At 41.4% G+C, this 26,112-nt stretch overlaps 1 protein-coding gene across 1 annotated transcript in view; it reads right to left on the minus strand.

Moving 5' to 3' along the window:
- The window catches only part of TSPAN5 (tetraspanin 5), an 81,115-nt gene extending 55,319 nt beyond the window's left edge, over positions 1 to 25,796 (minus strand). Inside the window, exon 1 of the mRNA XM_041424549.1 lies at positions 25,637 to 25,796. Coding sequence (XP_041280483.1) covers positions 25,637 to 25,717 — 81 coding nt within the window. The 5' untranslated portion in view covers positions 25,718 to 25,796. The remainder of the gene's footprint in view (positions 1 to 25,636) is intronic.
- Positions 25,797 to 26,112: the final 316 nt, after the last annotated feature.

The raw sequence follows: 26,112 nt of genomic DNA on the forward strand, positions 1-26,112 counted from the left end.
CCTTTCCAGGAATATGTGGGCACATACTGATGTGCTTTCTGGCAGGGTTTTGTCTGTGCCTATGCAAGTAGCCTTTTATCAGCAACAGTTCTTAAGCCTCAGATCTTCCCTCCAATGCTCATTCCTCCTCCACCCTGGCACAGAGGTTGCTTCCTCCTCAAGACACTACTTTCTTTAGCTGTTCTCTAAACTATAACTATGAATTATGTCATTTTCAAAGGAAACAAAATAAGACATAATATAGGTTGCAATGCATTTGCAACCTATATTATTTCACCATTTCAGCTGAGAGAGTTGTCAAACCAACAGTGACACCAGTACAATTATCAGTGTCACCTGCAGCAGATGGAGAATCTGCCACCAAGACAGTCACTTCATATAACACAGAGCTAAAACTCACCACATTTTTTTCTGAAAGGATGCTCCTCAAAACGAACTAAGCATGATGAACACAGGATTTTCAATTTTGTTCTGTAAGAAGTTACTGAATGTAACTGGAAGCATCACGAAAAAGCAGTATTATTACTATACAAAGATTTGGAACTTAAGAGTCCTAATGAGCAAGTACTTTGAGTTAAAACAGCAGATGTGTCATTTGCACCGCGCTACTCTCTTGCTGGTCTGTTCTGCAGCCACTAGATCATACTTGACAATGATCTAGATGTAAAACTTAAGCATTAATTTTGCACACACAGCACTTAACAGAACTAAAGTTTTGATCAACATTTGAGTCACCAGTGCTGAAGAAAACAAAAAGAGCCAGCACACAAGAGCAGAGTCCTTATCTTCTGTTTCTCCTATCATCACTATGTCCTCCAACACCGTAGAAGGAACCCCAGCAAGGAAAGCGATCCTTCCCAGCAGGCACTGCCACATGCAATTCACCCCACACCAAGGGACCCTAGTGACACTACAGCTGTTATGAGAATACCTTCCCACATCACCACTGCCAGCTGACATCAGCCTGGGACAGTTGTAGCCACTGCTAGACACTGCTCTTTTAGCTGGTCACCAGTTCCATTTCCTCAGAGCACCTGGTTTCCAAAACCTTAGGCAAAAGCTAATTTTAGCAGTGGTGAGTAATCTTAGCAGGTTTAAGAAACTCTGTATGATTATGTTCCAATATCCTTTCCTACATTTCTAAGTGTCCATCTGGCTTCTGCACAGTCCTTGCAGTTGCAGGGTACAGAGCTCAAGGAAGGAGCCCACACAAGTGCATTTTGGTTCTCCTTATCAAGCTACAGTAGGTAACAAGCAAAAGGGAAAGCTCTGGGAAATCATCCTGCAATATAACCAACAGGGTAGAATGATATTTGGAGTGACTGCTTCCTTATGTACACATCTACCCCAGATTTTCAAATCTGAATTTCTTTACTAAAAGAAAAAAAAAAGGGAAATTTCCTATGCTCATATCATTAAATAAAATGAAAAGCTTAAGGAAACTAAATTAAATAATAACTTTCCTCTAAGAGCGAAGCACCCTAATGCTGGATCAGTGTTGCTTTGAATTTACACTGCACTGTGGAACAGTGGGATGATGCTAACATACAAGGACAGCTCCTCTACAAGTTTTTGGCTTTTATTATGAGAAGAGATTTGAATAACAATAATCAGATGCCCTAGTTATGTAATGAACTCTTAAAACATTTCCACATGTATTTTCTACAACACTTGAGATCTTGCCTAAGTGGCACATTTAATTGTTCCACAGCAGAGCATGCCTTTACTTTGCATTTGTGTACGCTCAAATACTGCTTCACACGAGTACCTCAAATACGCGACAGTTCAGAATTTTTATACTTGCATGTAAATGCTCTAGGAGCAGCAATAAATGTGCAATACATGTATTATCCAGGAAAACTACACTAAGTGAAACAAGAGAAGTATTAAAGATCCAACAGATGGAAATGCTTAATGCAGAGACAGAAGTTACAGTCCTATTTGCAATTGCCACTTTGTTCACCAGAACCTCCTCCCACCTTCTTTCAAAAAAGTGACCATGAGAAAGACAACAGAGGTAAGCACTGGGTTTAGAGAGGGGAGGGCATCCAGCATTTTCAAAGAAAACAGCTTGTAACAGCATTCACTAATGTACTCACAGAACAGGGACTCTTATGGTTAAATTAACACGGCATGCTGCAAAATTTTCCACGGTCACTGCTCACAGGCTGTGTGAAAACTAGTGTTCTTTTATGTTTTGTGTTGAATTTGAAATTGCTTGCTTATTACTGAATCCATCTGTTCAGAAAGTCTTATTTTATGCACACAAAGTCAGATAAGAAAATCAGCAGTTCCACTGGCACACAGCTCTTGCAGGAGGTCCAGATCACATCATATGCAGCTGCTTTCACAAGAACTAGAATCATGTACTTGGGAGAGATTATTAAACAACACTTGTGTCTTCAGATGTGGGTCTACTTTGATCAGATTAACTGGTAACTAGGGAAGAGGTGCAGTGCCATAATGTACTCTCAAGTCAGAAAAGCTGGCACTTGTAGAGTTCAAAGACTTGAACTTTCTTTAAAAAGTAACAAAAATAATCTGAAAAAACTCAGTCAAATCTTTTATTACTAGCAGTCAGTCATCGTTTTGACCAAGGACGAGTAGCAACAGGTACTCATGAAGCAGTTGATGTTGGTATTCAACAGAGCAATATTAGTATCCAGAACAACATCAGTCACCTACCTTCCTCCCACTAGGCAAAACCACTGGATAAGCTACATGAAGACCACCTGGGGAGATGACCATCTGATCAATCTGCAGAATTTACCACATAATCTGAACCTCCCCCTAACCCCAAAAAGAGCTTTCTCGTAAGAAAAATAATTTCTTTCCCTCTTCACGAAACCTGCTCCATTGCAGGAATCCACCACAAAATATAGGGTAGATGTTTCCACTCCAGATAATTCAAAATAAAACACTTCTAGAAATATGCACCTACAGCAAGGTTGACATGAACAACTATTTATTAGTTACTCATTCAGTTTCTTTTGGTATGCCTTCAATGAGAACATACACAGCATTTTTACTAGATAAGCCATTACAACACAGATACTCCTACTGAGAAAAACACAAATATAATGAAGAGTTCCACAGCAGCCTGAAACATCCTTGCGCTATTTCAGTTAATAAAGATGTTTTTGAAAACTCCAGCTCTTTCCTCTTTAAAGCCTTCCACCTACAAGAGAACAATGCTCAGACAGGCAGCCGTCTCCATACAATAGCTGTTCTCTAGTATACCAGGGCATTTGTTTCCTAGGAAACAAGCCAAAAAAAAAAACAAAACCAACCCCACTAACAAAAAGTATCCAGTATGTTAAACATGCAAATAAAGTAGGTCACACCAGTCATATTTCACTCAATGGAGCAAAGAATCCACAACTCATTATATTCTGGAGTACAGGATTAGTTTTTCAGTAACTGCTCAAAACTAAATTGTCTCTTTTTCCACAGGCACTTCTGACGTACAGTGCCTTTTAGGAACAAATGCAAGATTAGCAAGAAAGGACTTTTTACCTATAGCATGAACATACATGTTTTTTTAATGCCAAAATAAATAATCTTAGTGCATGCATATTGTAACTAGCCAGCTATCTGCACAGCCTACTCCATTCTGGCCAAAGCACTGAAAACAGCAAGCCATACCAAACCAAAGTCTATGATTTCAGCCCAAAACCTCACTAAATCCCAGGCAAGTTTTCACTGTGTTTGTCTGTAGCCTCTAAGAGAGACCCAGTCAGAGTAACTGGCTTCTTAACACAGAAACCAGACCAAGCCTCACTGTTGCAGGAAGTAGAGGAAACAGAACAGAATAAACTACCCTTTTGAACAATACTTTTCAATGTCCTCAAAGTAAGCAATCTATCAGCAGTTGTTTCCCAAGCTGCCATGAAAAAATGGAAGGCCCTGGGAAGATTAAGCTGGTCAGTGTCAAAAAAGAAAACAACCCAACAGCTGCATGTCTCATTCTTTCTTACTAATGTGTTCTTCACTGTAACACTTAAAATGACATTTCAATAATATACTTGGTCAGAAAGAGAAGCAGTTATCTATATTATTACAGTACCCACAGGAGAACATAGGCCAGGACAGCCAGCCCCAGCCAAGCGTCAAAAAACTCAAAATCGCATGATCAGCCTGTTTGAAAGCACTGCAAGCACAGAGCACAATACTAACAAATGAACAAAGTATCTTATGTTGTGAAAGGGTCACGCCAGCAAGCATGAAAGCTGTCAGCTGAACCACACCAGTGCCAGGCCAATGAATTCCACACTGTAGCTCCACCCTCCCTCTCTGACACTGACCTTCTTCAGCTCATATGAGACAGGGCTGTAATTAAAGGGCACTGCTTATAACTGAGGGTGGAAAGAACAATGCCTAAAAAAAAGAAATTACCACCGATGCTACTTATATTGCTTCTACAATCTTTGCAAATCACAGTGCAATAGCAGACAATTACAGTCCACCGAGTTCTTCAGCAACTGCTCCCATTTGCTTATTTTCCTGCCTGCAGAAGAGAGCAGCACTAACATCAAAAGTGCCCTTGTGAACTCTTCATGTCCGTTTTTTAGTTATGGGATTAAATAAGAAGAGGATGTAGATATGTTTCTCGGTTCTCTTCCTCCCCTTTAAAGGATAGCGCAAACACAAAGACACGCCAAAAGTTTAGAAAAAATGTTATTTATTTAATCAGCCAGGAAAGGACAGGAGAAGCTTTACACAAAGATCGATCTCCTGAACCCACAAGCAAGTCAAGTGACAGTGATTCACAAAAATGTATTCAAGGATGATACCATTTCAGAACCAAAAAAATAGTGAGCACCATCAGCTGACAGCAACATTAAAATTCCTGCAATTAACTTCACATGTCCTTAGCAAACTTCTTGGGTAATCTCACCACACCCTGGACTCTTTGTACCAAAATATTCTTGAATTGATCAGAATTAAGCAGACAACAAATCAATGCACAGAATACTTCTCATTCTCCCCCTGTAAAAAGCTCACTAAGATAAAAAGGAGGGGGAAAAAAAAGAAAGGAAGAGTCAACCTGCAGTTACAACAGCTCTCCAGAAGAGCAGCTAACAGAGCCCAGTTTACTCAATGCAGGTCCTGGCTGGCAAGTTCACATCCCAGCCCTACTACTGCTCGTAGCAGCTGGGGTGGAGTTACAGGGCAGAGTTACAACAGCTACACAAGTGCTCTGCCACTGTGTGGGTGCTGCACAGCCACTTGCTGTCCCTGTCCCACACATCCTGCTCTGTGCGACGTGGAAATACAGGATGCCAGCTCTTCACCTGCACCTGCTACTAGCATTGAACTTACTGAAGGAAAAGGACGCACATTTTTCATCACCTGTGCATTTTGCTTTCATTTAACAGTTCACTTGCATTATATGCTGTCCTCTTGCCCCACCACCGCGGTAGCTTTCACTTGCCTAATCAGCATGATAAAAGGAACAGCATGAGAAAGTCCTGATACTTCCCTCCCTCCAAACCCCCAAAGTCAGAAATCAAGACATTTTATACATAACACAACTACGGATAAAAAGTTCTAAGCTCAGGCATGTTTTGGTTTAATGCCTTCACAATGTGGAATATTATTAAGTATGACAAAACGGTATTCATGCTGTAACAATCACTGTTGCAGAGCCTTGCATTTAAAGCCAAAACATATCTACAATCAAAACAAATAATTGAGTCATTGCACAAATCATGGAGAACCTCCACATCCATAATCCAGAGAGCAGTGGATAAAATGAGCAGAGGGCCTGAACAAACTTGCACGGAGGACTAGATAACAATTATACAAATGGAAATAAAAAAGAGCAGGTTTTCATTTCTTTCATGATTTTCTGAACTGAAAATGAAACACTTACTGAAATGCTTTTCTTTAGGGCTGCATTCTAATCCTGACAATGCCCTGAAGACAAATCCAACATGACAGAAGCTACAACACAAGAAGATGCAAGTTTAACATGACATTCCATAGTGGGGAAGAAATGGGGACAAAAAGGAAAAAAAAGATATTTCAAGAAGGGTTAAAAAAAACGAAAAACAAACACTCAAAATATTAGTCAGTTTATTTTTTTTTCCCATAAAGGTGTTGGAATTCAGACTCTGACTGAAACAGGTAAGAGGACTAGCAAAAATATTAGCACTCTATAAAAGGAGTGTTCAATGTCATGAGCATAGCCAAGTGCCCAATAAGCCAAAGCAGCCTGCAGGGTCTAAGGCAAGAAAAAGCAGGGGAAGCAGACAAAGTTACTTCAATAAAACAATTTAAAATAGTCATCATCTTCACCACTTACCACCTACAAGGAACAGTCCTCATATTTAAGCACACTGAGCCAAAAAACATCTGCTACGTCAGAGACAAGCACAGGGCAGAAACAGAACAACCCAAAACAAGTCCCTCACAAAAAAATAAAAAACCCACAGTTGGGTCAGGAATTCCACATAGCCAGTTTTGTGGCATGGCATTCCATCCCATCACCAAGTAGCCCCCCCTCCACCCTCTGGGGTTGAGACCCCCAATACAAGCATTGTAAGACACCAGATTGCAAAACAATAAAAGCCCACTGGAGAAAACACTCGTGCTCACTGCTGTGCCCTCAGTCACACACACACAATGGCAGCACAATGGTTCTGCTGTTCCTAACACTCCCACTGACTTCATGGGGAGAGGAGAACAGGAATTAGCCCTGCATCTTCAGCGGCCATGAAAAGCACACACAGTCCACCTCTTCCAGACAGTATGAAAAGCAAAAAGCCTTGAGCTTTTGGTGAAACCCACATCACTGATTCTTTTCTCTGCAAACCGCTCCAGTGACACAAGCACATAAAATATTTAGAGTTACTGGATTGCTGCTTCTATTCAGCTCAGTGGCAAAAGACTGTGACTGAGACAAATGCAGAGGAAATTCTTGAGAAAAAGAAGAAAGTCAAGTGAAGATGATGTAGGAAGGTCTGATCTGCCATTGCACTGCCAGCCAAGAGCGGCCACAGGAGACTTTTGTATTTTAATTTATGCTCTCTCAGTCAGGCTGAGGAGCAGCAGCTGCTGCAGTCGGAGCAGAGAAGGCGCGGCTGTCAGCAGAGCAGACGGGAGGGCAGTCCTTGTGCCTGCTACCCTGCGGAGTGAAGAAAGAGCAGGAAAAGAAAGGCTTCCCCAGCAGGGACCCCTCACTGCAAAAACAGATTCTGGCTGGCAAGAGCAAAAGCTGTCCTCTTACATGAGATTCAGCAGTATTGGTATGGAGCAGAAGTGAAAAAACAGAACAAGGAAAAAGAGTTAAAATATATACATATACACACACAAGCACACGTGTGTATATATATATATATATGTGTCAGTAAATGTGTTAACATACACTGCTCACACTCAATTTTATTAATGCTAGAAAAATCCACAGTTTTCTAGCAATTATACTTTTGGAAGTAGAGCTAGCCTATAGCATTAAATTAAATTTGCAAGATGGGTTTATTTCTCATTCAACATCAAGGCACGATGCAGAACACAGTTACACAGTGAGCAACAAGGATAGGGCAGAGAGAGAACAACTCTTTGTTGCTGCCAAGAAAACAGAAATTAATCCAAGTACTTCACATATATATAACCAAACAAAACCCCAAAACCACCCAGCCCCCAAAAAAAACATACAAAACCACACACCTATAAACTTAAGAAAACCAAAACAACCAACCAAAGTAGTACATATTTAAATGCTACGCCTTGAAGCGTTTTGTTCCATTGTCTAACTTTTCATTGAAGTACTTCCAAAATAGATCCCCATGCAGCAAATAGAAAATATCTCACAGTGAACTGCTACCAAATTGTTTTCTCAGGGCTTTTCCCTTTTTTTTTTTTTTTTTAGCTTTCCTACAGCAACTAGACTAAGTCCTTTACTTGGAAATCCAGTTCCCAAGGGGATGAGATCATGGACATGAGCTCTGGGAATAAGAATTTACTAAGGCGTTCAGAAGCACTCATTTATTATTTTTAAGTAAAACAAAAAGTCTTAAAACTCGGAAAGCTATTTTTTTTTTTTTATTCTAAAGCCTAGTAAACTAGCTTAAATCTGAAGTCAGTCTCTGTATGGTCACCTAGCTTTAAAGGATCTATCATGCCACTGGGTTTATGTTGCTCTCTTGCCTCTCCCTTCATCAGCCAGTCAATACTAGCTGTCATCCACGACACATTCCTCCTTCCTTACCAGAACTTCTATGCAAATAAATAAGAAAAGATATTTAATTTATCAGATGTCCAATGCTGTCGTATAAGGTAAAACAACTCTTATAAAGTTGCTTTGATTAACAAATTTTCTTGGGCTACAACACAACCTTCCAGATGTCACACTTATACAGCACCAATGACTCCACTCTCCTGCCTGGCCACTGATTTAGCTTTTGCAACCCCTCAGGGTTCTACTCTCAGCACAGCATTGATCTCTGCTCCACAAACAGCCTAAGCAGCACAGCCCATAACCCACACATTTGCTTAGGAGCTGTCTCAGGGCGCCGACAAGAAAGGAACTTTACACCTTTCCTTACAAAATAACAGGTAAGTGCTACATTTGACCTTTTATGTTACAGACAATTACTGGAATCTTCCAAAATAGTAATCACAGGAAGGCATCATCTGATGCATGCCTGAGAAAACCCTTCAGATTCACCTGCCCATGACAAAATTCTTGGTTTTTGTACACTATTTTGTTACTTAATAAGAATGAACCATAATCAGTGGCAAAATTAAATAAGGATTCTGGAAGTTTAGGCTTGCATGTTTCTTCCTTTTGTGAAGCACAGGAAAGAGGGGGATGAAAAAGGACAGAACTGCAAGGAATTGCAATCCTACATTAAAAACTGCCAACTGTATGTCTTGCTGTTACACATGGCCTGGGTTGAAAATGGTTATTTCATTGTAACTGGAGGAGCTGTGTGGAGATCCAACTAGGTCACCATCTGGAAACTTAAAGCTCCTCTTCCCAGCTGCAAGCTTTTTCATCTGTGACATCCAGCTGCAGTTGCCTGGGACTGGTACACTCACTTGACTTTACACGCCTCCTACATTTGTAATTCAATCACCTGAACCACTGAAAAGGAAGGTGTCCAAAATTTGTTTCTTAATGGTATTATGTGGAAAAGCCAGGGGCATGGTGCAGCAGGGAGCAGATAAAAGGTGTTTTAAGCTACATTCTTCAGATGCAGAATTTTCATTGTGGTTTGCCAGAAGCTAAGCAGATGAACATGAAAGTTAATAGACTCCAAGCTGCAGAATGCTTTATTAGATGCCTGTTGGAACTCCACCTCTCCCAAAGCCAGCCAATACTAACGGAAAAAAGGTACTGGATGTCACTCACTTCAGAAAATTAGAGATTCAATGATCAACCAGATAAATTCACAAAGAAAAAAATCATATAGTGATACCAAGTACAAAGATACTAATTCTGGATCTGAAAGGCTGGGTAATTCAGAGCATATTCCCTAACATTTATCACCATGTACCTGCCTTGCTTCTTACACTTCTCACCAGCTCTCTACCACTGGCCATTTTCTGAGGTTATTTACCAGCAACAGAGCCATTGCCTGGTCCAGCATGATCACAGGTATGGCCTCTTAGTTGCATATCTAAAAAGGTTGAGGTCCTCCTCGGCAGTGACACCTTATTTTAGTTATTTTCTATATGAGGAAATGCTTCAACCAAGCATAATATTAGATGTCAGAGAGAAAAGACTAGAACACCTCACAGCACATCACCCATAAAAGCTTCAAAACAACTTTGTCTAGCCCTGTGCAAGTTTTCATTCTTGAGTCCTATCCAAATCCAAGAACATTCCCTTTTATTTTAAATGCAAAATACCCACATTAAGGGAACTGATTAATAATGAATGTGTCTGGATTTAAAACAATGTTTTAATGCTATATATTTTCATTAAAGTGACAATTTCTTGAAAATTTCAGAGCTACCTTTAATAAGCTTACAAAACAGTAACCTTTGAAACTTAGGAGGATTTACTCCTTTTGCTTCCAGTTACTTTACTGATGATTATAATTTGTTAGGAACATTGCACAAACAACAAACACATAAACCTCACCCTACTCTCAAGTGTGAACCTTGAAAATTCCTTTTGAAATTTTGTAATAATTTACAGACTACGAGGTACAAATTGCTGGCATTATCTCAGGTTAAGCCAGAAATAAAATTTTCACTAGACAGATTCATCCCAAAAGTTCAAGAGAAAACCCTCACCTTTATTACCCGTCAGCGAAGTACAGCAGAAATACCATTCCAGACAAACTCCTACTGGGTCATACCAGACCAGTATTAATGGTTTCGTTTCCATAACTTCTGTAGTAACTGTAGCTCTGCAGATTTCAACATTCCTTTCATACCTCAGGCTTTCCTAACTCAGCCTGGGGTTGATCAAAGGTATCAGATTTTGAAAACAATACGGAAATGACAACGTGTCCACAGACTTGAGCTAATTAAGATTAAATATTCCCAAGGGACATTTCCTACTGTACACTGAGCAGTTTTTCAGATTAGGTCTGTCTATAGAAATTACTAATTATGCCAAATACTAATTGCAGGATTGGTGTTTGACACGGACATCACTCACAAAAAAAACCCTACACGGCTTCAAGTCAAGGCAGGTAACCCAGTCTGGTGTTTCAGTAGCCAAATGGTTCCCCCAGTCACATCCTCCCCGAGGGAAGCTGTTCTCTTCCCATATCACTCAGCACCAGCCTCCCGGGCGGTCCATGAAGCCGTACCTTACACAGGCTTTAAGCTGGGTTAGCTGGCAAAGACACCATCTTCAAATGCCCTCTGGGACAAAACCATCCAAACTACCTTTGAATTGTATGGCACCCAGGCAGAAATTAAAGATTATTTAAAAAATGTCCTTTTATCACACCTTTCACACCATACAAAACACAGCCAAACATATTTTAAAACAAACAAACAAACCTGTTCTAGGTAAATTGTTAATCCACACAAAGGTAACACAAATCCAGATTACAGGATCTTTAAAGAAACATTTTTCACTTGTTCATCATTAACACTCCAACTTGTTCAATAAGAACTGGAGACGCTTTGATATATTGTTTCTTCACACACCACAGGGGAAAATAACAGCAAGATTCTTTCCCCTAGGGAACTCTCTTGCACTGAATCTGGTCAAAAGGCAAGGCCCAGCGCTCTACTCCAAAACCTTGGAGCAATTTTTGGATTTGGAGGTTAATGTTTCACATAAAGGTACGTGACAATGTAGCAGACTAAGGATTCAGTGCAGTAGCTCAAAGTTCTTCATCTCACTTGGTGGTACGATGAATCTAAAATTAGGGATTGTTAACCTTGACCACTTTCTTTACCCCAAACCATCAGTAAGAATCAGTTTCACATTTCTTTAAAGCATTATAAAGGGCAAAAAGAAAGGTGGCTCTTGTTGTTTATTTTTAACAGTACTGAAACAATTGGTACTAGCACAAACTGTAACTACCTACCCTTATTGCTTTACCACAAAGTGCTGAAACAATCCAATAGTAGGAAATAAAGGCAATATTCATCAAGTTCTGCACTTACACTGTTTTAACTCTTTCTCTATCAATCACCAAAGCATAAACAAAACTAGACCTAGATGTTCAATCCCCATTCAGCTGTAAATTGATTTCAGGCATGATTTATATACACACCTTTTATGCTTTGTTTACAGAAATTCTTCTATCTCACACACTAGCTTACTTGATAAGATAGCATTAGCAGGAATAGAACATATTTCATACAGAAGCCATTATCTTTAGCCTAAGCTGTTGTTAAAGTTCAGATAAAATAAAATGTGGACATTTCTATGTGGCTGCTGCTGGTAGAGCACACCAGTAGTGGTGCTTTAGAGCTGGGCATTGGCAGCTCCCTCGGACACAGACGTATCATTAAGTTGCTGTTATTATGTACATGCCTGGCAAAAGCAGGACTCAGTACTCAATGAAGTGCTGGGAATCACTGCTTATAAAAAATGACAGTAGTGACCAACTTGCTGCTGGTAGCAAGGCCTGCGGAAACAGCCTGCAGAAAGCACTGTTTTCTGCACGTATTTCAGCACATGTAAAGCTATTTCATACAAGCACACCACCACTCTGCAATTAGAGAGAACACAGTCACAACTGCGTGCTGAGGATGAACTCTGTGTCCTTCATCAGCTAAGTTCTCTCTCTGCCCCGAGGATTAGAGTCTCATAATGCTCCTGTTGCTGCAGGGAAGTCATCAGGTAATGGATGGCCAGGAAACACAAATGTTACTCTGAAACACAAATGAGCAGGAACACTCCCTGGTACACTCGACTGTTCTCTGCCAGGGTTTTGGTTAGCTCACTATCACCCTTTTTGCCAGGTCTTAACTACTTAGGCAACTGAAGTAATTGCTCCAGCTCCTTTGAATGACTTTTCAGTGTTTTGTTTGGGGAACCTCTTTGGGCTTTCTCACACATCCTCCCTTTTTTTGTTTGCTTTTTTTTTAAAAAACCTACATTGTTCGAAAAACAATTATGCAGCTGCCAACAAGTGATTCCCACTGAAGTCAACAGGATCTGCTCTTATGCAGAGGGTCGCAGTAAGTGCCCCGTCATTCAGGGCGCTGAAAGCCTTTGCGCTCTATCCCCTAAGTGCATGAAGGGCTAAGCAGGCGGCTCATGCAAAATTAATAACACATCAGGAAGTGGAGGACGGAGGGAAGGCACTGAATAATTGATCCACAGTTTGTTTTCTGTGAATTCTGAAACAACTTTATGGATGTTTGTTTGGGTTTGCTTTTGTGTTTGTTTTTTTCCAAGGTAGAAAGTTTTTGAACTGAAGTTCTACTAACAAAACCAAGTGACACAATGACAAGAGTGGCCCTCTGATAACAATAACTGAGCAAAAGTATCTTCTCAGAAAGAAAGATGGGGAAAAAAAACGAGGCAGGTCTTTTTTCAGACAAAAAAAATACTACCCTCTCACTTTTATAAGCTTACATCTTAAACACCTGCTTCATGAACAAATGTGTGTCCACTCCTCCTCATTCTGGGAAAAATTACAGATTTCTCTTCTCACCATCATTTATACAGAAGTCCAAGCACATCTCACAATGCAAAGTCCATCCTTCTATCTTATCAAGTCCTTCAAACTCCTCAAGCTAGGAGTCTAATACTGCTCACTTGAACAATTTTGACAACACAGCTACACCAAAAGTATTCTACCCTGCTCCATAAATATCATCTGCAGTCATTTTAAGGACATGTTACAGTGGCAGATAGAAACAAGGCAGCCTTTTAGCATAAATGAAAATCTGACCCCAGTACACTACGAAGATTTAAATAGCAATACCCACCAGAGTTCTGATACATCACTGAAGATACAAAAAAGGAGTCCCACCAACTCTCAGCATAAAGTACTTAGGACTTTACAGTACATTTCTAACTCACACAGCAGCAACAACCACCAGCCTATTTCAATTTCAGTCCTGTACTCCAGCCTCAAAACATCATTGAGATCCTGTGCTTCAACAGCAACAGGCCTTCCATGCGGTGCAAACAGGAGACACAGCACATCCCTCAAACCTCTATGATCATGCCAGTCCCTAAAATAGCCTCATCCATTCTACCTCACTTGATTCTACATGACTCAGTCCTGCAGCAATTTTTTATGAATTGTTACGAAATGTGAAATTCTTCACATCAGAGACAGAGCTGTGTGCACAGCCTTGATATTCACCAGACTTAAGAGTTTGACACAGTAACTAAGGAAGGATTATCTCCCACAGGTGTTATTTGGGAGGCCTTGCACCAACACGAGGCTTGCTGTTTCACAAGGAGATGCTTGCACATTACCCTGAAAGGGGCACACATGTCTATGGAACAAAGGTGAAATAGGAACAAGTACCTTACAAAATGGTAAGAAAACCAGCCAGCATTGGGGTTTTACTTCTTCCCCCTTTCCTGCAGTCTTGTGGCTGGACTCCAGTAACAGAGTCCACAAACTGCCTCTCTCGCAGCATGACAGCGACTATGCAGAGGCTGCTGTGAGCTTTCTAGGTGCAAGAACAGACACAGATACATGGAGTGCCACAGAAAGGGCTTCCTCGGAGAATGGAACAGAGAGAACAGCAAGCTGGAGTAGAGCACAAACTGAAAGGAGGGCAAAACCAACAAGAATAGGATATTTACAAGAGGCATGGTAATTTCTCTAGGCAGTAGTGAGCTGCTATTGACATGAAAACCACAAGTAAGTGGAGTACTTCATCACTGTCATTTAAAAGGCATGGCATCCAAAACAATACATGAAATACCGGATGATAGAGAGTCCACTAGAATTCCTACACACACATGTATTTCTGGGATGGGCAAGTTGAAGATAAAAGCTACTGCAGCCCACAGCTGTCCTTTTCCCTCTGTCAGATGTCAGGCCCACTGCAGGATACCTGATAGGATCATGAATCTATGGGGCAGAGAAGAGTATTCAGAGCAACTAAAAGGCCAAATGAGAGTCACAATTCATTCACCTGCTACAGTGGCACAAACCCTTGAGTGTCAGTCTCATCAGGATTTGGACTGATTTTCTTTAATATGCAAAGTTATTAGCTGCATCTACTCAGGAGCTGCTTCCTCTCCCACAGGTATGAGAGTAGCTTAGGAAAAATGTAGAAAAGCAGAAGCCAACAAGGATATAAACCATGTAAAAATGTAATTGCCTCACGTTCCTGAGTCAAACACACACTCATCTGCACAAAAAAAGTTTCTGCAGAATAGAACTTTGATTCAAATATCACCACAAACCTTTAGACTACCCAGGCAGTGGTTTTGCCTATCTTCAAAACAAAGAGTACAAAAAGAAAGCAATGTTTTCAAACCACACCCAGCCCCACAGAGCTGAAGTGGGAATGCTACTTGTGACCATGCCAGAGCTCCCAGCAGGAGCAGAGCAGTAGAATACAGTCAGAGGAAGCAAAAGTCCTTCTCTGCATGCAACAGCAGTTAGACGGATTTCTAGCCCCTCCAAGTCCTGCTTTTAGGTACATATATTAACTTCTGCTCTAGCAAATCAGAATTAATTTTTTAAGTACCGTGTTATTTTGTGTACGTATTATGTATTTATATGAGTGTGTGCATATATATACATGCATGCATAGTGTTATATATATATATATATATATATATATATATAAAATAAATGCACTAAATGCATACAAACCTTTTGTATGTAACAAGCCACCAGAAAGGACACTACTTGGGAATGGATACTCATGACAAACTGTCTCAGAGAGATCATTTGCCACCACTTCTAGCAGGCCACTCCAACAAAGGTTTAGCACTATTAGAGGGAGTGGCACAGTGTTTGGAATAACATTCATGGGAAGGAAAAGAAACCAGAGAGGTAAATGATGCAGCTGTCCACTTAAGCTCAAATTAGGTTCACGTTACCATAACCTTGGAAGACAATCATTGCCTTTTGTTTTTCTAACATCCCTGAGCAAGCAGGAGTAAACAGATAACCACCATAACTCTTCCAAAAACAGTGAAGATCAAAGTGCACCAGAGGGGTAGCACTTACATAACAGTGCTCCCTGGAGTGAGCCAACTCTTGCCCCAGCACCATGTCTTACATCTCTGCATACTCCATACTCCAAAACCACTTTACCTAGAGCTGAAACAGGCCACGCTTGTACAATCACTTGAAGTTGACCTATGCAGGGAAAGGAGGAGCTGATCCTACCATCTTCCCACACTTCATTCTTGGAGCCAAACAGCAAATCAATAGAAATTGAGCCAGATGAGAAAGTTCTCAGCCAGATGTGGTAACTGACTGCTGTTGGTCCACTGAAGCTGCATTAACACACTTGGCTCTGCAGCCTTGTGCCAGCCTCAGCTGTCTGCCGCCTCCTGCTCTCATTTTGATACCAGAATTTGCAAGGCCCCACATGAAAACCAATCCTGAAAGGTTCCTACAACCAAAGTGGGAATTGGCCCTGCAATAAAAACAGGTCCTCCTAGGCATTCAGAGATGAAAAAAAACTGAGTTAGGCAGCAGCTCACATCCCCCCTTAATGGCCACAGAAGGAAAAAGAAACAAGAGAATGGTTGTGATACCAAGCAATATTCATTAAAAACTGGAACTTAGTTATTTTTTAACTGCAATCCTATATATTTTATATTTATATTTTTATAGTCTTCACAAGCCAGATGGATTAATTTTCATCTAGAAATTAATTGGATAACTTCTTGGAAAATAGGAATTTTAATTTTACAAGTCTTGCCCTTCTTTTTTAATTATTTTAATTATAGATTTAATTATTGTTGGACTTACTGAATTCACACATATTCCTTTAGACATACCCATGTGAACTGGCAGTCAGGAGACAATTTCTACAAAATGCTATATTTTACCCACATGGAAAGGGCATCTTTCTGGTTTTATATTTAAATGGCAAAAATTTAAAAATCTGAAATTCTTGCTCTGTGCACAGTACAACAACCCAGAACACTCCAAGCTGAGAGGTGCCCGGGGTTACCTGGCAACCCTACTCATTACCTGGGAGGACCCCAGCTTTGAAATGTCACCATTTCCAAATCCCGAGCTCCAGTCCGAAACACTCCAATCACACAGCATTACAGAGACTTCTTCCACAAGGTGACACAGCTAATTGAAGCCCAGCACAAAGCAACAAAACCCTTGCCATATGTTATGTGGGAACCTTCTTCCTCAGTGTCTCTGCTCCTACATAGAAACCATGTGCAGCACATAGAGGGAACTCCCTTCAAGCTTTTTAAATCACAAGATTTTTAAATCACAGCACACTGGAAAACAGAACATTGCAGAAGACATGCGGTTCCGTGAGAGGGAAGCACACAGAACCCAGCCTCACAAGGGTAAGTATATGCCCTACATGGGAAAGCAAAGGTATCCAACAGGGAGAACCTGTGGTGCAGGCTTGGACAAAATGACAGACACCAGGCGGATCTGCTTGGGGTGACATCCCACACACAGTGCTGCTGCACCTTTGCTTGGGGCACCACAGCTCAACTGAGAGAACCTGCCCTCTTGACACCGAGAAAATCCTGACCCAAAATAATGTTCCATGTCATGTAAGATTAGCCCCTAAATCAACAAAAGTTAAGCTGGACTCTCATCAAGCATAATCCACGAACACTAGGAAACACCCCACAGGCAGAGTTACTGCAAGGATGCTTATTTCATACTCAGTGCCCTCTAAGAGCAGCTACTAGAGCAATGACAGCAGGCATACTCAGGTTATAACTCATCAATATCATGTTGATGAAGGGAGCAAAACAGAAGCCTCTATGAATCCAAAATATTGTACATATCTAAAGATATCAAGTCTTCTTTTAGTTTGTTTTTTTTTAAATTCAATACCACAAAGAAGAACTGAACACTTTTAGAAATAATGTTACTTGCTTATTGAGGAGAAAGAGAACCTATTTAAGCTAAAGTTCCTATAATTCTTTCATTGGTTTTTCCTGTAAGAAGTTTTGCTGTTGGGAATACCAAGAGGTAACAGGTACAGAATAGGTACATAAAGTGTTTTCATAATATTTCCTTGCTTTGCTGCAAAAGGAAAAAAGCTCTTCTGTCACCGCACATCAGGAACATTGCTTGAAATGGTTTTCAATACGATTTGATGTAACAGAGTCTTCGCCAGGAGCAGAGGGATTTTCAAGGCCTTGAAGAGGCATATTGATTTTTCCCAGTTCTGTGGAAAATTGACAGTTCATTCATAAGATCCTGTGCGTGTGATGAAATACTTATTCTAAATGGTGTCCAGAGGAAAGTGACTGGAAAGCTGAAACATTAGCTGAAGAATCTGATGTAGAGACTGGTGTGTATTAAGATAAATACTGCTACAGCCTCATTTAGTTTATAAAGCTATATAAGTAGGATCTGACTGTTTTTAGCATCCCTGCAAGTCAGACCATCTGGAGGTTATATGAGATCACACTGAGTCAGAATTTGATACCAAATCAAGCACCCCTGACTGCAAAGCCTCAGTGTGCTAGTGACATTTTTAAATGCCAGCACAGGGAGAAGGCTGAACTGCTCTAGATCTCTGTGTATGTTACAGAAGCAGCTACACTGAACACTGTGCGAACAGCGACATCCACCCACACCAACCCTTACGCCTGCACAAAATACTGCTGAAATCAGGGAAAATCTGTATTCACAGAGAACCACACGTGAGAGACTGGAAGGACTGCTGGCTCAAAGTACTTCGGGTGCATGTGTAGGAGAATAGGTAGGTCAGGCTTTGCTCTGGAGAGGTGATGCCCCGCTCTGCACACACACATCCCCCTCTGGGCCGGTATCCCAGCCACACAGTGGTCACCAGTCCCTGCCCCACACCCCAGCCCGCCCTGGAGCCCAGTCTAGCCCCAGAGGGGACAGATGACCTGAAGCCCAGCCTGGGAGAAGGGCCCAGGGAAGCCAAAGGGTACTAAACTGAAGCATGAGGCAAGCACAGGTCTTGACCCTGTCTCCTCTTGGAATTTCTCTCAGCTGAACACTGCTGGAACTAGGAGAGGCAGCCATACTTTTCCTTTTCTATATGTTTTACGTCTTTCTCTCTTCCTCCTCCTTCTAACTCTCTCTTCTCAGTTTTGAGTAACCTAAAATCAGACAGGCTTGGAGTTGCTAAGTTGAATGGGCTAAGTCAGTGCTTTGTGAAGTGTTTTATGTCGAGGGAATGCTGCTCTAAACTTTTGCCAAAGTTCTCTGATTTCTCTGAAGTTGCCAATGAAGTTTTTTGTCATTTTGACCTCTTGACAACATCTTGTCAGTATTTCTCCTGCGCATCTAACTCAAAGCATATGAAAAACTGTAAACCCTTTCAGGAGTCTCACCCAGCAAGTGTTTTTTGGAAACCTACATCACAAGATAGGATATTTTGAGGCAAGAGCAGCAGCACAATCAAAAAATAGGATGTTTTCCAAATTCCTGTGACAGTACAATGAAATAGATTAATCTTCACTGATTTAAGGCCTAATGTATTGCTGGATTTTGCACTGTAAAACTGTCATGAAGTACAATTCAGTACATCCATTAAAAATTGGATAAGCTTTTTTTGTTTTAATTCTTTACTGCACTGTAACAATATTTTCTAATTTTTAAGGAGAAACAGACAAATTGTACATGAGTACAAAGTCACTATAAAATTCAAGCTAATGGAAAAGTCAGATATGAAAAAGTTTAAAATACTACCCTACTGGAAGATCCTTTTATGGCTAATGCTGACAGTGACTTCTGGGTCATCTCTAACAGAGCTGGGTTACTTCAGGAGCTGTTCAGCTCCTTGCTCTCCTGTCTACATCAATAAAACAATTACAGTCCTGTTGACAGGCTACCAGCCATGCATTTGAGAAGCATGCTGCATATTCTGGGCAAAACAAGTCTCCCCTACAGAACTATAGTTAAAGACCAGAATTTCCTAACTGGTAGAATTAGGTCAAGTGATTTTTTTGGGTCAAAAATATTTCCTCTCACCTCCGGTTTTAACTGAAAGCAAAACATTATATTCTAAATGCCCATAGCAAATCTTCACAGGTTACTGCTTTTGGTTAATGGAATATGAACTGCTGAAGTATTCAGCCTGAGCACTTCACACACACCAGCTTCTTGCTCCAAATTTATAACTTGTAGCAGTCCTGGTGCCAAAACCAGTTTATATTTCTTTTTCAACACAGACTTCAAAATGTCAATTTGTAGGAATGGGACTGAAAAGAAAAGGAAAAGGAAATTATATTCCACTAACTGTAAGCTCAAGTTTCTCATCCTCTACTAATCATTAACTTGCATCTTGGAGAGTCTCAGGAATAAAGAACAAATTGAAGTTCACTAAGAAGTACATCAGGATTATTGTAATCTATAGAATTAGGTTTAAGAAAGCATTCTTAAGTAACAGATTACATACATACTTTCAAACTCCTGTCCACTGCAGAGGATAGAGAAGTTCCTTACATTTTTCTTCTGACTACTTGCCACACAAAAACAACAGCCAAAAAAAAAAACCAAAAACAAACCTGAACTCCATCAATCCCCTCAAAAAAAAATTCTCTCCCACATTTTCAATCTGAAAATTATCCTACATCAACTGCACCTTGTATATAATTTTTTTGTTTGTTTACAAGAGCATGTCTCCTGGGTTCCCATCTGGAAAAAGCCTTTCTTCCCTGGAACAGCTCATGCCTTCCTTACACACCTGTTACTTCTTACCCTGCACTTGAACATGTACATGCCTAACACAAACACCAAAAAGTTCACAGTGCAAAGGCTGCCTTATTGGAATTAAGCTAGCACATCTATCTTCAAATTCAGTGTTGCAGAACATTAATTTGTTGCTTTTATTATGGAAATATCATCCACATGCAACAAAGGCAATGGGATTAGGACCAGTGCTAACTTCTTTTCACACACACAAATATCCATAAGATGTTTCACTACCACAGGTATTCTGTTGGGACTGCCTGTGCTCTGGGTGCCATTCACGTGGATCAACTCTTCTCTGACTGACACACTGAAAATCCAAAATTGACTCTTCATACTTTGAGACAGACGTGTCACCAGAAAAAATGTACTGTGACAATTCAATCAAGGTGGAAGACTGGTAAATATATTAACCAAATTCATCTTTAACACAAAAGGAAAGTGCTGTGCATGACAGTTCCAATAATAAAGGCTGCACATGATAGCTTCAATAATATTCGCTTGAAGCACACTGACATCAAACAGGAGAAGTCACACAATTAATCACAATGGGTTTTCTCGAGTTCTAGTTCTCTTATGCTTCAATCTTTTAGAAACTAGAAACATCAAATAACTTAAAACAGTAGCACATTTATAAACACCCAATTTTGGCAAAACAAATATTAAAGAGAAAGGAATAGTTTCTCCCAAGTTCCTCAGCTATTTATTTTTATATTATCAACATACAGCCTACCACAAAGTTGTGAGAGAATACAAGGCAAAGAAAATTTTTATTCTAAGAATGACCTCCACAGATATGAAACAAGTGCCCCAAAGCCAGCAGTTACTAAATTTTTATATGCATTTGAAAGACTGAGGCTACATCTGCTGAAAGACACTGAGGAATTCAAGAATGCCAGCCTCACAATAAAGCATCTATTTCATCAATATATACACCCCTGCCTTTCACTGTTAGAAATCAGTGGAGTACTTGCCCAAAACAAGCATTGTTCCGTTTCTGGCAAGACCACTGGTGGAGTGCTTAGCTATGCTTCATCTGTGCTATGAAGAAATGTAAAATAAAAAAGTCATTTGATCATAAAAGGGGAAGGGGAGGGAAATGAACAGAATGCTTCCACTTCCACTGCAAGGACATCCTCCCAATGCAAATTTTTAAAGATCAAATGCTACAGAAAGCATTTCAAAATTGCATGGAACAAGCTTCACATTGATTTGTTTGGGGTTTTTTTTAAACACTGTGGCAAGGGAAAAATTATAAAATCAAAACTTCCTTGTGCATATCTAAAAACCAGCTGACATCAGAGAATTATCCTCTCCCCCTTTAAAAACAAACTATCAACAATGTACAGAATTTAATAAGCAATCTATTGGTTGTCCTTTAAAGGTCAGTGCACTTGTCCAACATTTTTCCTGTAACACACTTACATAACCTTATTTTCTTTCTGCTACCTTTCTGTAATTCAGAAGACCATCTAGATTCCCATATGGTTCCCATCAAATACAGCAGATGCCAAGCAAATTAAAACACAAGTTATGATTTGTAATATGCTGATGTATCATAACTTCAGCACAGCTCATAACTTAGAGTGAATCACCAGCTAAAGCAAAAGTTTCTGAGGTGTCAGTGCTTTTTATACATCTTTCCAATTAGACCAGGGTCAGTGGAATCAAGTGTGCATTAAAAGTTAGAACTTAACAATAGTATACATCCACGGTTTCCATCAAGTATAAAAAACAGAGAGAACAATCAAAAACATCTCCTGGAACTAAAAGTCAGCCTCAAACTGTCTTCCCAAAGTAAGGGGGAAAGAGAGAGACTTTTGTGAAGCAGGGCGGCCTGCTTTGACCTTTTGCACCTTACCTTTGTTATCATTCTACGTGGAAGCCGAAGGGGGAAAGAGGCATTGTTTGTTTGCTTGCTTTGAGTACAGGAAAGTGTTCTGTTACCTCATACTAAGCTCTATGCTTCACCGAGACAAGAGCAGAGAGGCTCCTGAAGCAGCAGTGTCTGTGGCAGCAGCTGCCAGCCGGGAAAGGTGACACACAGCACCGGCAAAGGTGACACACAGCACCGGCAGAGCGGCAGCGGAGCCAAAGCACAGGCGTGTGCTCCAGCGGCAGCACGGCAAAGGGAAACACTACACCGCTGCCAGCCTCACGTGTACATGCAGTTGTCCTATGAGCTCTTGGTCCCTAAACATTACTTTGGTGACTGCCCAATGAGCTTTCCTCTTCCTCAGCAGCACAGCAGTCTCATAAGCTCTTCTCAGCAAACATTTCCAGAGTATTTACCAACTTTAACACTGAACTGCCACAAGAAAGTGAGCCTGCAAATATATCTAGAACATTAATTATGCATAGACTCAGCAGAGAATATGGTCTTCTACAACAGTATAAAATATATATTTAGGCAAGAATACCTTACCTGGGCTGGTGCAAGCCTGAGAACTACCCCCTACAAAGCATCCTGTCACCTTTAGCCAGAATTACACACACGGCACTGGAGTGCAATCTTTCCATATTCACTATCCTCATCATTCTGATGTGGTTTTTAAGGCATGAAATACATGACCGGCACAAAATAAAAAAGACAAAAGGGTCTGACCATTTATTTTGCCCCTATGCTGTGATATTTAAAGCCTCAGATTTTTGTAATAACTTCAATTTAAGTAGCAAGTACAATCATTCCCGGCATAATTTCAGCAGATCTATAATATTCTGCTATTCAAAGCACTGACAATTTTCTTGTCAAGATCATTACTCTTCCAACTCAGTTCTCTTTATTTTTAGTCCATTGTTTTTATGACACAGAATAGAGGTATTTTCTTTGTTTACATTACCACTTTAAAAGGTTGTGTTAAAACCATTATATAATAACGCTCAGATAGAAGGCCTAACAAGGTGTGCTCCCTGTTTGCAAGATCCTGGAAAGTGTCATGGGGTTTGGATGACGACCTCTTCATCATTTTCAGTCTATTTGCAATGACTACATTAGTGGCTATTTTTGATTATCACTTTCTGTAAACAACCAACTGAATCTGCAGTTTTCATTTAGAGCTTTTCTGGCCCAGTCATTGAAGAGTTTGCTATAACTTCAGTAAAAATAATATTAACACGTATTCAACAAGAATATCTGCCTATGTTTGCACTCCAAATCGTAAGAGACATGGTAATAAATGCAGGCTCTCTCATAAAGAGATTACAATATTCTAAAGAAATGACTAAACTCTCAAAGTACTTGGTCTTCACGAATTTCCAGAAGTTTAGCCAGGAACACAAATGAGACAATTAGCGTTTTCCAAAAGAGGAAATCTGCAAGCAAGGGCCTCACATCAAGCAACTGGCAGAGTGGGTGATACACAATGATATTTTTTCAGGCTCCCAGATCAGCACGCCAGCAGTACAAAGCCTTTGGCCCATTCAGTACACAACACAGGCACAGCTGCCATCATGCAGAAGCCACACTGCATCAGCCTCACAGACACGGGAGTAAGAAAAAGACTAGTTACAGAAAATGTAAAACACAGCCAGTTCCCCACTTCCACCATCCACACATTCACATTCACAGAATAAAATGAAGGAAATTACAGGATATAGAGCTTCTGAGACACTGACAGTGTCTGAAAGAGCAAGTTAACATGGTTCTATATATTCCACCATAATCTCCCTCTCTCAATCCAAGGACACAGCACACAAGTGTTCCTCACACTACTTGCTCCCTGCTGAAAAATATCCGTGTTCACAGCAACATATGCCCAGCAAAATCAAAACAAAGAAACAGACAAGGGCAAAGAACCATGGCAAACTCAATCACTGAAACCTGAGCCAAGAGTACAACCACATCAGCTCTGTAGGGTAAAAATACTACAAAGCTCTCTACCGTTCATCTGCAGGGTCGGTCTGGGGCCAAGTAAACACTGACATAAAGCCACAGTCAGCTTCACTCTGGCACCACACCTTCTTGTTTAAGAAAAGTAATACACTATGACAGTGGACTTACTCAAAACTGCCATCCTTTCAAAATGTCTTCTTCAGATATGTTTATTTTCCAGGAACACAGACCTGAGGTTAGCTATGGATACCTGCTATCCATGTCACCACTGCCCTCTGTTCTCCCCAAGGGGACAAACAGAAGCTCAGCAGTGCCCAAAAGGTTTCTCTCCTCTGTTCTTCCTTACCTTTATGCATAACCTTCAAGATGGTGGTGGGGCTTTTTTCCCCAATTCTCCTTTCTACTCCAAACAAGCCACTATACCAGATATGCATTCAACTTGCTTCCAAAGGCCCTCAAAAACATATCCACACTATCTGGGTTTGATCCAGAGCTGGACTTGCTGATTCTGGTGGGTCCTTCCAACTCAGAATATTCTGTGAATCTGTCAAGCTGGGTTTGTTTCTCATTGCTCTGTGCAATACCTCATGTGAAAAGGGAGCTGTACATGTAAGAACCTTCACCTGACTTTAACATTCTGTGCAGTGAGAAGACCTCATCACTCACACATGCGTGAGAATGCTCACTGGCCCCCCCCCACAGTTATGAAATTTGGCATGAACATCCAAAAACAGCTGCTTCTCTTTCAAATACAACACAATGAGAAGATGCTAGAAGTACTCTTACAGGCAGGTTACATTTCACTGCACAGTTCTGCCTACTCCACAGCCGGTGGGCAATGGTGCTACAAGATACTGTGCAGGCAGATCAAGCAGCACAGCCAGGAATCCCAACAAATGCCCAAACAGGCCTCCTACGGGCTTGCACTTTAGGTATGGGTGGAAATACCCTTTCCCCCCTCCTCCATCCTATTATCGCTACTACTACTATGTGTTAACAGCTAATCATAATAAACCAGTGCCATACACAACTTCATCATTGTGAAATCATCAAACAGCACTGTGCAGAAAACCTGAGCTGTGATTCTTTCTATTATTTGCATGGAACAGGGATGGCAGCGTGAAAACATGCAGATCAATTCGTTCTCCAGGCCTGGGTGCCTGGTTGCTCCCTTCCTCTCCCACCACAAAGCAGAGGTGGGGGAAGGAAGGAGGGAACACGAAAAAAGGAAAAGACGGGGAGGTGGGAAGAAGGCACGAAATCCGCTTCGTACTAACAACAAAAGCAATTAGGAGGGCCGGAAGAGAAGAGAACCGGCACTCTCGGGAGGTGGAGGAATGCAGCACCACAACTTGCCCGGGGAAGGGCTGACCGGGTCGGAGGCGGCGGCAGCCCTGGCCTCGCTCCGCAGCCCATCCGAAATGCCCCCGCGGCCTCACGCCGGGCTGGCTGTCACACGTCCCCGCCGCGCCTGGCGTGCCCAGCCCGGGAGCGGCGGCGGCCGGGGAAAACGAGGAGGAGAGGAGGAAGCAGAGGAAGACACGAAACCGGCTCCACTTACCCAGAAAATGACATTGAAGCCGAAGATGAAATATTTGATGCAACAACTGACTTCAGGCCCCTTGTAGTGCTTTCCGGACATCCTCTGCGCTCATGAAGACCCTTTGCTCGCAGCCAGGGTGAGAACCAGAGGGGGAGGGGGGAAAGGGGGAGAATTTAAAAAAAAAGGAAGACTAGGAGGAGGGTCTGGGAAGACTAGAAGGAGGGTGGGGGCAAGACTATGAGTAGGGCTCCAGGGCCGGCGCGGCGAGCACAGCTCAGGGCCGGCTCCGCTCCGCGGGGAGATGCGGCAGGAGCGGCGCGGCGGCGGGTCGGCTCCGACTTGCCGGGCGCCGTGGATGGCCGGCGAGCAGCTCCCACCTCCTCCTCCTCCTCCTCTTCTCCCGCATGGAGGAGGCCCCGGCTGCTCGCGGCGGGAGGCAGGAGAGAGCGACGAGGAGCGGGGCGGCCGCCGGGAAAGGCGCCGCCGGGGCAGGA

This window comes from Onychostruthus taczanowskii, unplaced genomic scaffold, assembly GCF_017590055.1.
Source record: "Onychostruthus taczanowskii isolate IOZ18803 unplaced genomic scaffold, ASM1759005v1 scaffold82, whole genome shotgun sequence".
Taxonomy (NCBI): Eukaryota; Metazoa; Chordata; class Aves; order Passeriformes; family Passeridae; genus Onychostruthus; species Onychostruthus taczanowskii.